Source organism: Passer domesticus, chromosome 15, assembly GCF_036417665.1.
Source record: "Passer domesticus isolate bPasDom1 chromosome 15, bPasDom1.hap1, whole genome shotgun sequence".
NCBI classification, from domain to species: domain Eukaryota; kingdom Metazoa; phylum Chordata; class Aves; order Passeriformes; family Passeridae; genus Passer; species Passer domesticus.
Genome location: NC_087488.1, coordinates 10,440,525 through 10,453,993, shown reverse-complemented (window position 1 = coordinate 10,453,993; position 13,469 = coordinate 10,440,525). Strand labels below are relative to the sequence as shown.

Sequence of the window (13,469 nt, the reverse complement as noted above, 5' to 3'; positions counted from 1 at the left end):
TTTCCCCACACTATTTGATAAAATTCAATTTGATAAAATTCATACCTCTCCAGTTAGGTCCATCATAACGAAGAGAAGTGCCTTCAGGAAAGTCTGCTGGTTCTGGAGGACCCAGATAAGTGGCAGCCGTTCCATAAGAAATTTAATGGACACAACACCTCCTAGTTTAGCATACCAAGCTTGCTCATAACAGCAAGCACATAAACGTTCCACGATGTATGAAAACAAGGGAAGCTGACAAGCCTGGAAACGAAGAAATTTATCAGTTTCCTTTTCTCAGCTTACTGGTAGACTCCAAAATTTTAGAAGCGAAATTACATTGGCTGAAATTCAATCATTTCAATACACTTTTAAAAATCTTACCCTTTCCTTTGAACCCAAGATGATGCTTGCAACATCAAATATCACTGCTAGGGCCACCTCTCCAATTTTGCAGAGCTCCTTCTCCTCATATGCCATGCAGATGGCTATGGCATCAATAAGCACCAAGGGATCCATGCCTTTTGACCCATTTTCTTCACTGTGAAACATGGCTGTGCTAGGCTGGCTCCCAACCTGATAGCACTGCAGCAAGAAAGGACCTGGAATTTGTAACAGGGAATGGGGGGGGAGGGAGAATAAAGATAAAACAATGGATATTTCAATATGAATAGTCTTTTAATTAGATTTTACTATTCCTTGGACTAGCTGATGGCAAAACCAGTAAGCCCTGTGCCTATTTGCATATAAATGGATTGTAAGGCATCCTTCACTCCTAGAAGGAAAAAAAATTACATCTACTTGAACATTTTTTCTATGCACTGGACTATGTACTGCAGGAAGATTAATTAAAAATGAAGAATCAGTTACTTAATGTGACAATGAAGAGTGATATGCTTATAATATGCCTTTTACCAAATTACTTGTCATACAGCCCAAACAAAAAGTTTCTTTTTGGATATAAGACACTGTAATGCTCCAATTACTTAGTTCCTCTAAAGGTCCTTCAAAACCACAACTGGAAACAACCTAATTAAAGGCCATCTGCAAATAGTACTGTGAGCATTACGTTACACAAATGCTTTGGAACTGTATAAGCTGTTCCATGCTGCAGTTATTTCATTGCTGTAGCATTTACAGAGCATTATTAGGTGACTGATTGCCTTTTAAAATTCGTTTAATAATTCCCGCTGCCGTAAAGAATTAAAACGTAATTCTACCATCAAACAAAAATCCAGCGGAGTTACCCAGACACAACTGCAATACTGTGATTTTTAAAACAAGCAGCTGTGTGTAACAGCGCCGAGCCGAGCCCAGGAGGCCCCGGGAGCTGCGTGCCCTCACTCACCGCACTGCTGGGCCACGGCCACCATGGTGTAGTGGCGGATGAGGCTGGCCACGAAGGGCAGCGCGCTGGGCCGCAGGTCCTTGATGACGGCCGACATGAAGGCCCCGGTCAGGGCCTGCTCAAACGTCTTGCGGGCCGGGGTGTCCTGGGCCTTGTAGCGGTGCGAGATGATCACGCTGGGGATGGACTTCTCTGTGAAGCTGAAACAAAAGGTCGTGCTCAACAGAACCCCGAACTGCAGCACCCCCTGCTCAAACTGCAGTCAAAGTTTGCTGTCCATATCTAACTCCTTCTCCACCTCCTGTTTTCCCCTCATTTTGGTAGGGCTAGACCAGTTCACTCAGCCCAAATGAATTTTGTCAGCCACTGGTCTCCAGCATGATGGATAGCTCAATTTCATAGGAACATTTAAAGCCAGTGGTTCAGAAGAAGCCACATATATACAATAATAGGTATACAGGCTTCACACTGCAACTCAATTACAGAATGTCATTTTCAATATTTTGACATTTTTCCCTTTTTTAAAATGACATTTGATTTTAATCTTGAATGATTGAAACATTACTTATCAAATCACTGCCCAACAAAACTTGTTCATTGCAAAGCTATATTTATGTCAAGTCTAACAAGCCCAAACTGTGAAAGCTACTGTGCTCTTTAGCTACACTTACTGCATTGCAAGAGTCAAAGTCAGCCCACACTTCTTGGGCAAAGATGTTAAGGTTGTCTAAAAGCAATAAACTCGTGAAATATCAATGACTAAAATTGCAAAACATGTAAGAAAAGCTCCAATAAAAGGCTCCCACACCAAGATAAACAGAGGTGACTGTGACTATGCTATAGCTTAGTCATTATATGAAACTGAATTTTATCTTTCACTCTAGTAAAAGCTTAGATGTACATACAAAATGTCACAATCTAAATTAATCTCTAAAATGCAATTAAGCACCAGAATATTCCAATTATTTAAATATATGAAACTAAAATTAATCATATTGATCATATGTAATAGATTATACACTGGGCTGTAATTAGGGAAAGAAAATTAAACTATGAAACATTAACATGTCACTGGCATTTAAAAACATGCTAACAAAACTCCTTTTCACCAGCAGGCAAAAACCCCACGAATTGCACAGACTAATCACTGTCTCTAAACTAGATTGCTCCAAAGACACCATAAATTTTACATACACATTTACGTTTAAAGAATTGTCATACTTGGGGTGTGCAAGGAGCTGGTACAAGGCGTGTTTGTTATCATCCAGGCTCATCATGGCCACCAGGAAGCACTTGATGACCTCCCAGGCCTGCCTGCGGTAGTAGGGCTCCGTGTTGGCGCTCTTCAGACAGTCCAGGGCCGTCTCGATCGCCTGGAATGCAACAAGAGAATCCACACTCTTCTTACTCTTGGCATTTACCATAAGGTCGTTAATCCAGGGAATGGTATCATTAATATATATTAAAAGTAGCTTTCAAAGTAGGCACAGTTTGGAGTGCTTGAGTTAGGAAACGCAGAGAGAGCCTGAGAGTGTGGCTTGAAAATGCCATGGTATTTTCTGTGGTTTTGTACTTGCTAAGTTTCATGGCAGATACATTTACCTCCATGGTCAGAAAGCATTTCAAGTTATGAGTGAGGTAAACCTTCACTGTGTCCCCCTCCTTTCCCAAAAAGTAATTTTCCTTGTCTTCCCTTCAGCAATAATTGCTGTGTCGAATCCCTTTATACTGTATGTATACAATGCACTTGTACCCATATATAAATTGTACCTTTTCATGCATGATGAAACGTCCCTGTAAGCAACTTCTAAACACCAGTTATTTAATGGAAATAGTACTCTTCCTTTGCAAGAAGATTTAGTACATTTCAGAATAATTTGAATCAATCTTTTAAGACATGAAGATAATTAAAAAAGGGGAGTACATCTCTTAGGGAAATTTCTATTTTGTGCTTATATATATAAAGATAATACATAAAAGCACAACTGCCTAATTTCTATCCTTCTCCCACAAAAGACAGGAAGATAAATGAGATGGGCATTAAGTAAAAAACAAAAGCATGTAAAACTTGTTCTGGAATGCATGGAAAAAAGGAATTATCAATTGCAGGTAAAATCTAACCATCCAAGCTTAATAAGTTTATGCAGAAAAAGCCCCTGCTACAAAGTAGGCATTTTCCTTCTTTACTATTTCCACTTAAGTTATTGTCATCCTAAGTTTTTATCACAGCATCTCAATGAAAAGAAAAATTAGTTTTGGACCGACCACAAAAGTCTACCAGGGCATTAAAAGAAAACAAGGATTTCTTGGTTTCAATTTATTCCACTTTTTTTTTTTTCATTTTTACTTTGGCATTTCCTTTTCTTAGATACAAAGCAGATAACACTTCCTTGGTCAACATCGAGCAGCTGAAGATTGCTCCATATCAATGCCAGATGCTAAAATCCTTTGGAAAACTTAGTTTTAATAAAACCTAGCAGGAGTGGTAAACGTCAGCAACTACAGTATTTATATGCATTCAATTCATCAGCTTCAGTACAGAGGAGAAATTAGTATATCTGCATTTTAAGAATCACTTTTCCAAGCTATTTTTAAGCCTGTTTTTAAAGCCTGTTGGCTGGATGGAGCCAGAGAGCCACTGTCTGTGAAGAAAATTGCTTACTACATTCAGATAGTATCTACTTATGAAAGTCTAATTGAAAAGGTAAGTATTAAAACTCTACAGACCAAATTATCTCCAAATCCAGCTTCACTCTCAGATATTAGATTGCTGTAATTAGTGAGAACTAAGCATTTGTGATACTCTGTGACTTCTAGATGAAAGCCAGTATAGTACAAAGTGCTTCTAGAGACAACAAACAAAACCAAATCACTGGAGTCATGAGAATAATCACCACTGAAGAATTTCTACAGTTTTTGATACATTTCAAAAAGCAAATACAGACTTTTAGATGAGATTCCAGGTCCTAACCTAAGCAAAATATACCAGGAGTTCCAACCTTACCCATTCTGTGAAAACATTTATTTGGGCCAGTTTAGCTCCCTATCCAATCACTTTGTAAGAGCAGCACAGCATGCCTAAATCTGTAATTTTGGGGGTGAAATATTACACAGTTTATAGAAGAAATCAAGGAAGACCTTCCAGACAGATATTTTTTAAGTTAGTTTCTCAGCATTGAAAGTAACTTAAGCCCTTACCTTTTCCATTGGGAGCTGAATGGATGCTTTACAGTCTGAAAATTCAATTGTAATACTGGGTCCTTGGATTTCTGTGACCACATATTGTAGTTTCTGTGATTCCTTCAACATCTTCCTGTTACTTCCACCAAATTTCCCAAGCACACGATAAGCCACGTGGGAGATGCTGTCAGCAGGATTGCGCAGGGTTCGCCACAAAGCCTGGGGGTTTAAGGTACACAGGCAGGCCAGGCTTACTTCAACATTGTTCAAGTTGTAATGCAAAAAAACCATCTTACTCCAGTATTTTTCAAGTTGTAATGTAAAAAAAAAAAAGTCAAGGAAAAAGCTTGATTCTTGTATTTGGGTAACTGACCCTGCATTAAGTTCCTTATCAAGCTTGAATATCATCATCATCTCAGTTCACAACAGCCCAAGTGCTTTGTAACAGGGTAGTCCTACATGCAGTTTTGTATTAGACTACTGTTACAGGTAAAAAATCTTTGCTATCTTGGAGTGTAGTTTCATGTTTATGATAAATATTAAACAACACTGCTAATTAAAAAAGCAGGCCAGTTAAGGCTGAAGTGAATTAAGCTCAGAGCTAGTTTTGAAATATAGAAGCAAATAAAGTAAATAGAACGTAACCATTTAACAAACTATATAGGAGAAAATTCATTCACTTCTAAAGTTTCAGAGTTTTCAGCTTAACAGCACAACACCAACTATCCTTCTACACTCACATGACACTGGTACAGCTTTCATGACAGATTTTTCATGTTTTTGTAACCAAAGCTTCACACAAATTTCTGATATTTTTCAGCAAATCAATGACCTCTTGTGGTCTAAGAGGAAACAACACATTTACCTGCATGAGCTCAGCTCGAACTGGCTGAATGTGGTCGTACAGAAAGTCTGGCTGCAAGTTATCCACACACAATTCCAGAGTTCTTAAGCCCTGGCTAACCAGGGTCTGGGATCCATTGAGGGCTGACACCAAGGGGTCCATGAGCATTGGCAGATAAGGCAGCAGCGAGCTCAGACGAACGGGCACAGTGAGGCAGAGCTCCACAAACAAGTCTTTCATGTGCTGCTTGTGAAGGCCACTTTGCAACATATTAAGTCCTGAAAGTTATGGATAAGTTATACATTCACAGAAAAAAATAGTCCACAGTTTGCTGTTCAAAATTGCTATTTCCTCAATTCAGAAAGAGCCCAACGTCTTTAAACACTGTAGAGCTTACAGCTCTGTAAAGAATGGATTTACAAAACATTTAATACCATTCATTATTCTAACTGACATCTAAGGATGTCAGGCAGTGAATGCTTTTTCTATGTACACACATACAGAAGAAAAAGCATCTCTACATGTTTTAAAGTTTAATATTAGACTCGATAAGGCAGTATTTGAACACAGCAGATAGAAAAGAAAAAAAGATCATTTGACTCAAACCTCAGCCTTGTAACAATAAAAAATAAACCCACAGAGAACTTTTTTTAAAGTATTTTGAATCCTGAAAAGAAACATTCAGTGAGTTCAAGTGCATTAATTGCCCCATACAGACTAAGCACACTCCTCAAGTGATTTTTCTCCCCATAAAGATTTCACATAGTCCATAAATCTACTGACATGAGTTTTACATAATGATTTATTGATAACATATATATTTGCTAACTACAATAAAAACTGTCCCTACAGCTGTAGTCCTGGAATAGTTCTGATTAGTTTGTCCTTAGGTTTAAGTAGCTCTCCACATTTCCTTGCTCACTCTCAGTATTTCTGGATCACAGTTCTTGCAAGCATAAATGCTCAATTAATCAAAGTGATTGTTATTTCCATTTCTCTTTGCAGTCTGGCACTACTTGAATTTCTATTTACCATGCCCTTGCAGGTGCACACACTTGCCCTCAACTGCAGAACAGCCAGAGCTTCACTGCTGTGTTCTCCCCACAAAACCAGTGGTGGCCTGGCACCGTTGCTTCACCTACTCACTCATCCCCCAAATGCTTTATGCCAAGAAAGTTACCCATTGCAAAAAAAACCACAAACAAGTAAAAGAAACAAACAAGAAAACCCCAGCAGCCCCACAATGAAAAGAAGAAATTGTGAGTCAGCCAAAACTATGGAGCCTGAAGCGGCTGACAGTAAACAAAAATAATCACACTCAAGGTATTTTAATCAATCACTAAACTCAAAATCAGAAGCTACTTATCAGAGGTAGGATTTTAGTTTTGAGGGGTTTTCAACTACATAACATAACTTTATTACTACTATTCACATAAAAAAATCAGAAGCTGGAACAGGGAAAGAAGGTGTTGCTCTACCTTGCAGTAAGTTTGGTAACAGCGGCAAGAATTCTTGGTATAACAGATCATGACTGCCTCCTCCAATAGATCTGAACAGGGCTCTGAGCAGCAGGAAATAGTTATAGGGCTCTTTGGCAGTCTGTGCAAGTTCCATAGAGCTGTTCACAATCTTGTGCAAATGTGGCTATAAAGAAAATAAAGCTTGAAGATTAATAAAATAACAATTTTGTGATCATCATACTGTACAAGAGATTAGCATGAGATTCTGCAAATCTGACACAGTGAGGAAATATTTCCTCTCAAGTACCTGGGAAGGGGGAGCAGAAATCTGAAGCGTCAGAATGAAAGAGAGGACACCTAACAATATTAATTTACCCTTGATCTAATTTCATTGTTAGTTCTTAATTTCATTTTGAAAGTTAACTCTCTCAAGTAAAAAAGGCTATGGAGCTGGTGGCCTTGAGCAGAGGACATGAACATCTTGCAAGATTCATTAAAAATAGTTGATAAATACCAGTATTCTCATGGATCAGAGACAAAAAGCAACATGTCTGGATATTATTAACATCTAAAAAGCTTTCTACATTGCTATGCAAATGCTGCAAACAACCTTCATCATTCAATTAAATTGTCTGCCCAAGGCCCCTACCATTCATCCTACAGAAACAAAAAGTAACAGAAGCATGAAACTGTGAAGGTAGTAAATTACACTCTTTAAACTTCATCACCATCTTATAAAATCCAAATGACCTTGATTCTGATGACAAACTGGAAGAATTAAAGCAAGATTATATGAATATTGCTTCATATTACTGTTAGTTTTCCAAGATTCTGGGAAATTGGTAATCCCCACTCTGTTCTACAGTTACCTGTATCAGAAATCTTGTTTGGTATAGAGTACAAGGGATTAAAACAAGAGGAAGTATGGGAGAACAATCAGTGTTCCATTAAATTCTTAATGTCTTTTCTAGACACAGGCAGCTGCTGCTTTTATGAGGAAAGTGCACTCTTGCTACAAGCTCAGCATTTCTAAATTCACTGAATAATGAGATGATCTCATCAACATAAATAGATCCCTGGAATATATAATATGTTGTCAGTAGAAAGAATAGCATTTCTTAAGCCCAGACTTCCCAAGAGCATAGAAAAATCTAACTCAAGAGGTTCATGTCACTGATATGACACAAGTGAACAAGATTCACCAACACACAAAAAAATATTTCAATCCAAGCAAAATTCTTAAGTTAATACAGAAACAAAGAGAGAGAAAATATGCAAGAATTTATGCATGTCCTGACCATGAAGTTACACAGGCTTATAGCAATCACAGACCACAGTCATGTATCAGCCATTTATATTCAGAATTAGTATATCACTCCACAGTTTCAAATATGAAGAAAATATTCACAGAAACCATCTCTTCTAAAGAAGACAACGTACTTGGAATTTGGAAAAAAATGGAGATGTGTCACAAACAGTGCTTCAAACATTAAATGACTCTGAAATGTTAGACCGTGCAAAACTCTTAGGAGTGTTGTTTTTAAAGCAGACTTATTTTTAAAACAAATGACCTTTACCTTCAGCATTTGTTCATTTTCAGCTGCAAATAGTGAAACTGAGCCAAAAACTAACTTGAACAGCTTGAGATACAGATTGGAGAGTTCCACATTAGAGCCCATTTCTGGCAGACGATCCAGAAGATACTCCACCAAAATGGTTGCAAAGAGAGCAGAGGTAGTAGGGTTTGCCAAGAAAGAATTGGCAACAATCTATAAAAGGAAACCACAAAGAACTTATTACTGTTGTAATAAAAAGAACAAAAGGATAAATGCACTGTCCATTAAAAAAAAACTAAGAGAAATTTCTTTCCCCATCTCCACTGCTACCCAAATGATTCTGTTTGTCCTCAGTGGCAAACAACCATGTATGTAGCTTAATGTTGAAGTTTCAGGTTAAATTTCAAATTGATATTATAGGATTTGAATTCTGTAAAACAGGAGAACATCAGCACAACAAGCTGAACAAAACATCAAGTCCAGCTCAGTACTTTTCAAGAATGAAGCCCATTCATATCTTCTAAACTGAAGTGTTCATGCTCATATTGCATTACTTAGGTAAGGTTTTTTGAAAATCCATTTTTACACTATTTTCATAGACTACTCTTTATATAGACTGCTTCAAATCTCACATGCTAATTTCAATATTAATATTTATAATTCTACATCAGTCATATGTACTTCAAGGCATAAGCTCTTTCCTACATGCTGCTCATTATCAATTTAAAAAGTAAACAGCAACATACCTGAAGAGCATAGTTTTTAGAGATCCTCTCCACCATATAAGGAACAGTAGTTTGAAAGATTTCTTTAAAAGTTAAAGGGTTCATCATTGTGAACACGCCAGCAAAATGCTCCAGAACTTCCTTTTCCTCTTTCATCCTGACTGTCTGACAGTTTGCTACTCGAACATATGTCTGTCCATTCCCTGCTATTTGCACCTAGAGTAATTGAGAAAACACATACACTGGTTACAGAATTTGAGTAGCTTAGTCCCCATCATTCCTAAAACAGCTTTTGAAAGTAACTGAGATGTTATGGGTTTCACATGCAAGCCCCCACAAATAGAAGTTGGGCACAAGAGCCAACCATGACAAAAATACTAAAATTGAGTGTTTTCAGAACAGATTTTAAAACTAGGAAGTTAGAAATGGAAAAAAACAACAATAGGAGATATCAGTGTATTTGTAAATTACTTAATATCCAATCAAACACACATTTCATTAGTGCTTTGTGTAACTACAGAAGACAAACACAGACACCTGAATGCCTCAACTGTTAGCTAAACTATCTCTTTCAAGGAAAGACTTAATTCACTACATGAAAGACTATTATTTCCAGTCTGACCTGCCTGCAAGCACAGACAAAAATGACTGTTGAGAAAATAACCTGCTGCTTGCAAATAGTTAAGTACATTGAACTTCACTTTTGAAATTAATTCTTCATATTGAGCATTTCTCAATAGTTGTGGTACCAATTAAAGACACAGTGAAAATACACTACATGTATAATCTGTGTTTGAGCTGACAAATAAATCCTTATTAAAAGATCTAACACACAGTAACTGTACAAATAGAAATGCTGTGTGGGCAGGTTACATACCTGATAAATATCTAAAGCTTGCATTGCATATTTCACCAGTTTTATATAGATTTGAGTCTCCTTAGGTTGCAACTGCTTATTTGGAATGAATTGTGCTTCTGAAAGAAGAATAAGAGAGTTAAGCATTAAAAATACTATTTGCTTTCATTCTAGAGAGGCTTTTTTCTGTAGAATTATGAGAGATAAATGCAATTAAATATGCAGTTTTACCACCAGGAGCTTTGCACGAGGTGATGCCCCACGTGATCGTCTTGACCCCACAGACCAAAGTTTTCACTAAGCTCCGGCAATCCGTGACCTGAAATGTCTGCTTGTCTTCTTTTTCTTTCTCCCCTTGTTTTTCAAACACAGGTACAGGTGCAGGGGCCACAGGAGTGGCTGGGGCAGGAGATGGGACAGGAACAGGGGCTGCATTTGCTGCTGTGGGCACTCCAGGTAAGGCAGCTTCAGCTGCCCCGAGCTCGGACTGGGGCTTGCACTTCTTAAAGATGACAGACAGCTGGTAGCGTGCTATGGTGTGGAATTTCAGAACAAACACCTAAGGCAAAGGAGGAGAGGCAGATCAAACAGCAGGCAGGGGGAAAAAGAAAAAGAAAATAAGTTGCTTCTTCAAAAATCATCCTAAATTTAATAGCACTGGTATTTCAAATCAGCACACTGAGATCAATAAAACTTTCAGCTATTTTTGAAGTCATTCAAATGACAGCAAATGTTTTTAAGTGTATCAATAAACTAGTTTGCCTTCTTCAAACAACTGTGAACCCCTCATGTTCAAAAATACAAAAAAAAAACTCCTAATAAAGATTCTCAAAAAGGATCATTAGGTCTTAAAAGAGCAGATATTTCTAATTGTACCGATTGTATTGTGCCATGCCATGGATCTGTGCAAAGATCCTCTTTCAGGGTTTAAAACAAAAACCACACCAAAAAGCACACCCATAACCATAAGGCATTAAAAAACACAATTCTTGCATACTCCTACACAACGAAAAAAAATTGTAACATTTAAAATAAAATTATTTAAAAAAACCCAAGCTACTCAAAACAGGCATTAGATTTCCTGCTTTGCAACTAGCCACTGAATGAAGCTGAGCTGACAAAGCATCTCCACTACACTTGAGATATTATCCCAGCTGCAGAGCATTTTAAAGGGCCCTTCAGTGAAGCACTGAAGTGAAATACAGTACACAGGCTGTTCCTACATATTCTCATTTCTGAAGAAAGAAAGTAAAATGTAATTGACAACACACTACAAAACAGGATATCCAAGCAATTATCAAATGCTTTAAACAAATCAATACCTCCAGCATTCTCATAAGGATGTCTCTACCATTTCCATTTTCCTGTTCACTTTTAGACCGGATACAGTCTACCAAATTTAGCAGGAGCTTGCAAGACATGGTCTGGATACTGCTTGGCAAGGATTCATCATCAATGTTCTTGGCAAACAGCTGGACAGCCAGGGAGAGGTCATTGAGAGGCAAATGCTGCCGGACGTGATGCACCAGGTCTGCCAGGGTGCTGTATGCAAGGGGTCTACAGGCAAAACAAGGAATGAGGAAAACACACTGAGCACAACTAAAAATGTTCTTAATTTGACTAAACAAGTAGTTACTGCCTGGAGGTTCTTCCAAATTTCTCAATGTAAGTTTTCTATTTTCATATGCAAACCCAGAGTTCACAAGGCTATTTCAGTTACATGAGGGAATTTAACCTGTGTAATTTAACCAGTGATGCATCAATCTATCCCACAACTCTGGTACTGCCTCTCTGATCTTTCTTCCTTCACTGCAGAACACCCCACCACATATTTTCATTTGCATGCAGTTAACATGCATGTTAGCCACATTCTGAGCAGTGCTGGTAATCTGCTTCATAATTAATCATAAATTAATATAGCAGAGATAATACTTCTAAATCTAATACATGCTGTCAATAAGGTACACTTAATACTTAGAGAAAAAGAAGGTCAGACTTAGACTATTGAAGACATAGAAAGTTAGGTAGTCTCTCCATTTACTTTTTCAGTTGCAAACAAGTTTTAAAGTATTCATTGACAAAACAGTTTAAATCTCATTCAGATTTTACACCAGATATAAGATTTAGAATGTTTCATGAAATATTGGGCAGATCCTGAGTTGGTTTCTCTGTTTTGGTCATCCTCCACAATTCAAAAAACTGAAATCATTTTCATTCATCCATTTCTCTTATTTTGCCCTACACTCACATTACCATGCTGTGCCATCAAAGTGTTAAACAAAAGCCACCATTACAGCAGCAGAAGCTCTGCCAATAAAACAATCTAGTAAAAGTAGTTACTTGAAGCAAAGATTTAGGACCCTATACAGAAGCTGCTGTAAATATTAATAATTTCCAAAGTAAGCAGCCCTGGCAGGCACTCAGATCATTACTCTGAACTTTCTCATACCTCAGCGTCTCCCGGGCAGTGTATCCAGAGCCAATCAGTATAGATTCATCAAACAGCTTGTCCATGCATGGAATAAACTCTAGAATTTAAAAAAACCAGAAAAATGAAAAAGCCATACACAACAACTGGCAAGGAAATAATCAAAATAAGACAGTTAAGCTTTAGACCACTTAACTTCAGTATTTAAACCTGAAGATAGAAAGTGATTTTATCCCCAGATTAATTCCTGAAGCTTATAAAAGGCAGAGCCATTTACAAGGAAATTTCCAAACAATCTCTTATGACTGTCTACTCCACTGACACTTGCCCCTTGAGTAACACTGCAGTACCCAGTCAAAGCCAATTACATTTGCAAAGAGAAAAAAAGTGCTCAGGTTATTTACAACTTTGAAAAACTTTTTGTATATAACTAATGAGTTACTGGAAATGACAAATTGGGCAACCCTGCACACAACAATTCTATTTGGCCTGGCATCTTGTGATAGTCCAATATAATTAAGCAATATGCCTCTAAAATTGACAGCAATGGCAGAAATGTTTCCAGTTTACAGGTACACTTATAAAGAGTGCTACATACGGCTCCTCAGGTCTGTTGTGAGGATGTGCTTAGCAGCAATCAGGAGCTCCTTCCTGAGGTGTGCTGTTTCAGCTGGACAATTGGAGAGCAGCTGCAACATTCCTTTTACCATTTGCTGAGAATATTTAGCCACTAATTCCTGCAACAAAAAAAAGAGTAACATGAGTACGACTACTAAAACATTCTATTCTTAAGGTTTGTGTTACATTTGCAAAACAGTACTCTATTAAAATTCACTAGTTTCTCTTCCAAGATCTAATCCTAAAACTAAAATACAGTAGTCATTCCATAAATGCCCAGGGAGGGGGAATGGCACATTTTTACTCTGTATTCACATGATGATAGTTTTGAAAGGATAACCAAGTACAGCTTCACCTCCAGATATTCTACACAAATGCTCCCATCTCCAACCCCTAATGCACTGCAGACACACAAGTCACTTGCCTGACATAAAGCAACAAGAAACCTGATGCATTAAATACCAAAGTATTAAAA

General features: G+C 37.6%; 1 protein-coding gene across 3 annotated transcripts in view; it reads right to left on the bottom strand.

Moving 5' to 3' along the window:
* The window catches only part of TRRAP (transformation/transcription domain associated protein), a 75,289-nt gene that overhangs the window by 54,398 nt on the left and 7,422 nt on the right, over window positions 1-13,469 (bottom strand). For 2 of the 3 annotated variants that reach the window (XM_064390769.1, XM_064390770.1), the window contains 14 exons: window positions 12,975-13,113; window positions 12,398-12,476; window positions 11,271-11,505; window positions 10,180-10,507; window positions 9,970-10,067; window positions 9,114-9,308; window positions 8,389-8,580; window positions 6,830-6,995; window positions 5,373-5,629; window positions 4,526-4,726; window positions 2,522-2,700; window positions 1,328-1,527; window positions 364-581; window positions 46-243 (listed from right to left, as the gene is read on the bottom strand). In XM_064390769.1, coding sequence (XP_064246839.1) covers window positions 46-243; window positions 364-581; window positions 1,328-1,527; window positions 2,522-2,700; window positions 4,526-4,726; window positions 5,373-5,629; window positions 6,830-6,995; window positions 8,389-8,580; window positions 9,114-9,308; window positions 9,970-10,067; window positions 10,180-10,507; window positions 11,271-11,505; window positions 12,398-12,476; window positions 12,975-13,113 — 2,685 coding nt within the window. The remainder of the gene's footprint in view (window positions 1-45; window positions 244-363; window positions 582-1,327; window positions 1,528-2,521; window positions 2,701-4,525; window positions 4,727-5,372; window positions 5,630-6,829; window positions 6,996-8,388; window positions 8,581-9,113; window positions 9,309-9,969; window positions 10,068-10,179; window positions 10,508-11,270; window positions 11,506-12,397; window positions 12,477-12,974; window positions 13,114-13,469) is intronic. The other variant, XM_064390771.1, reaches the window with a different exon arrangement.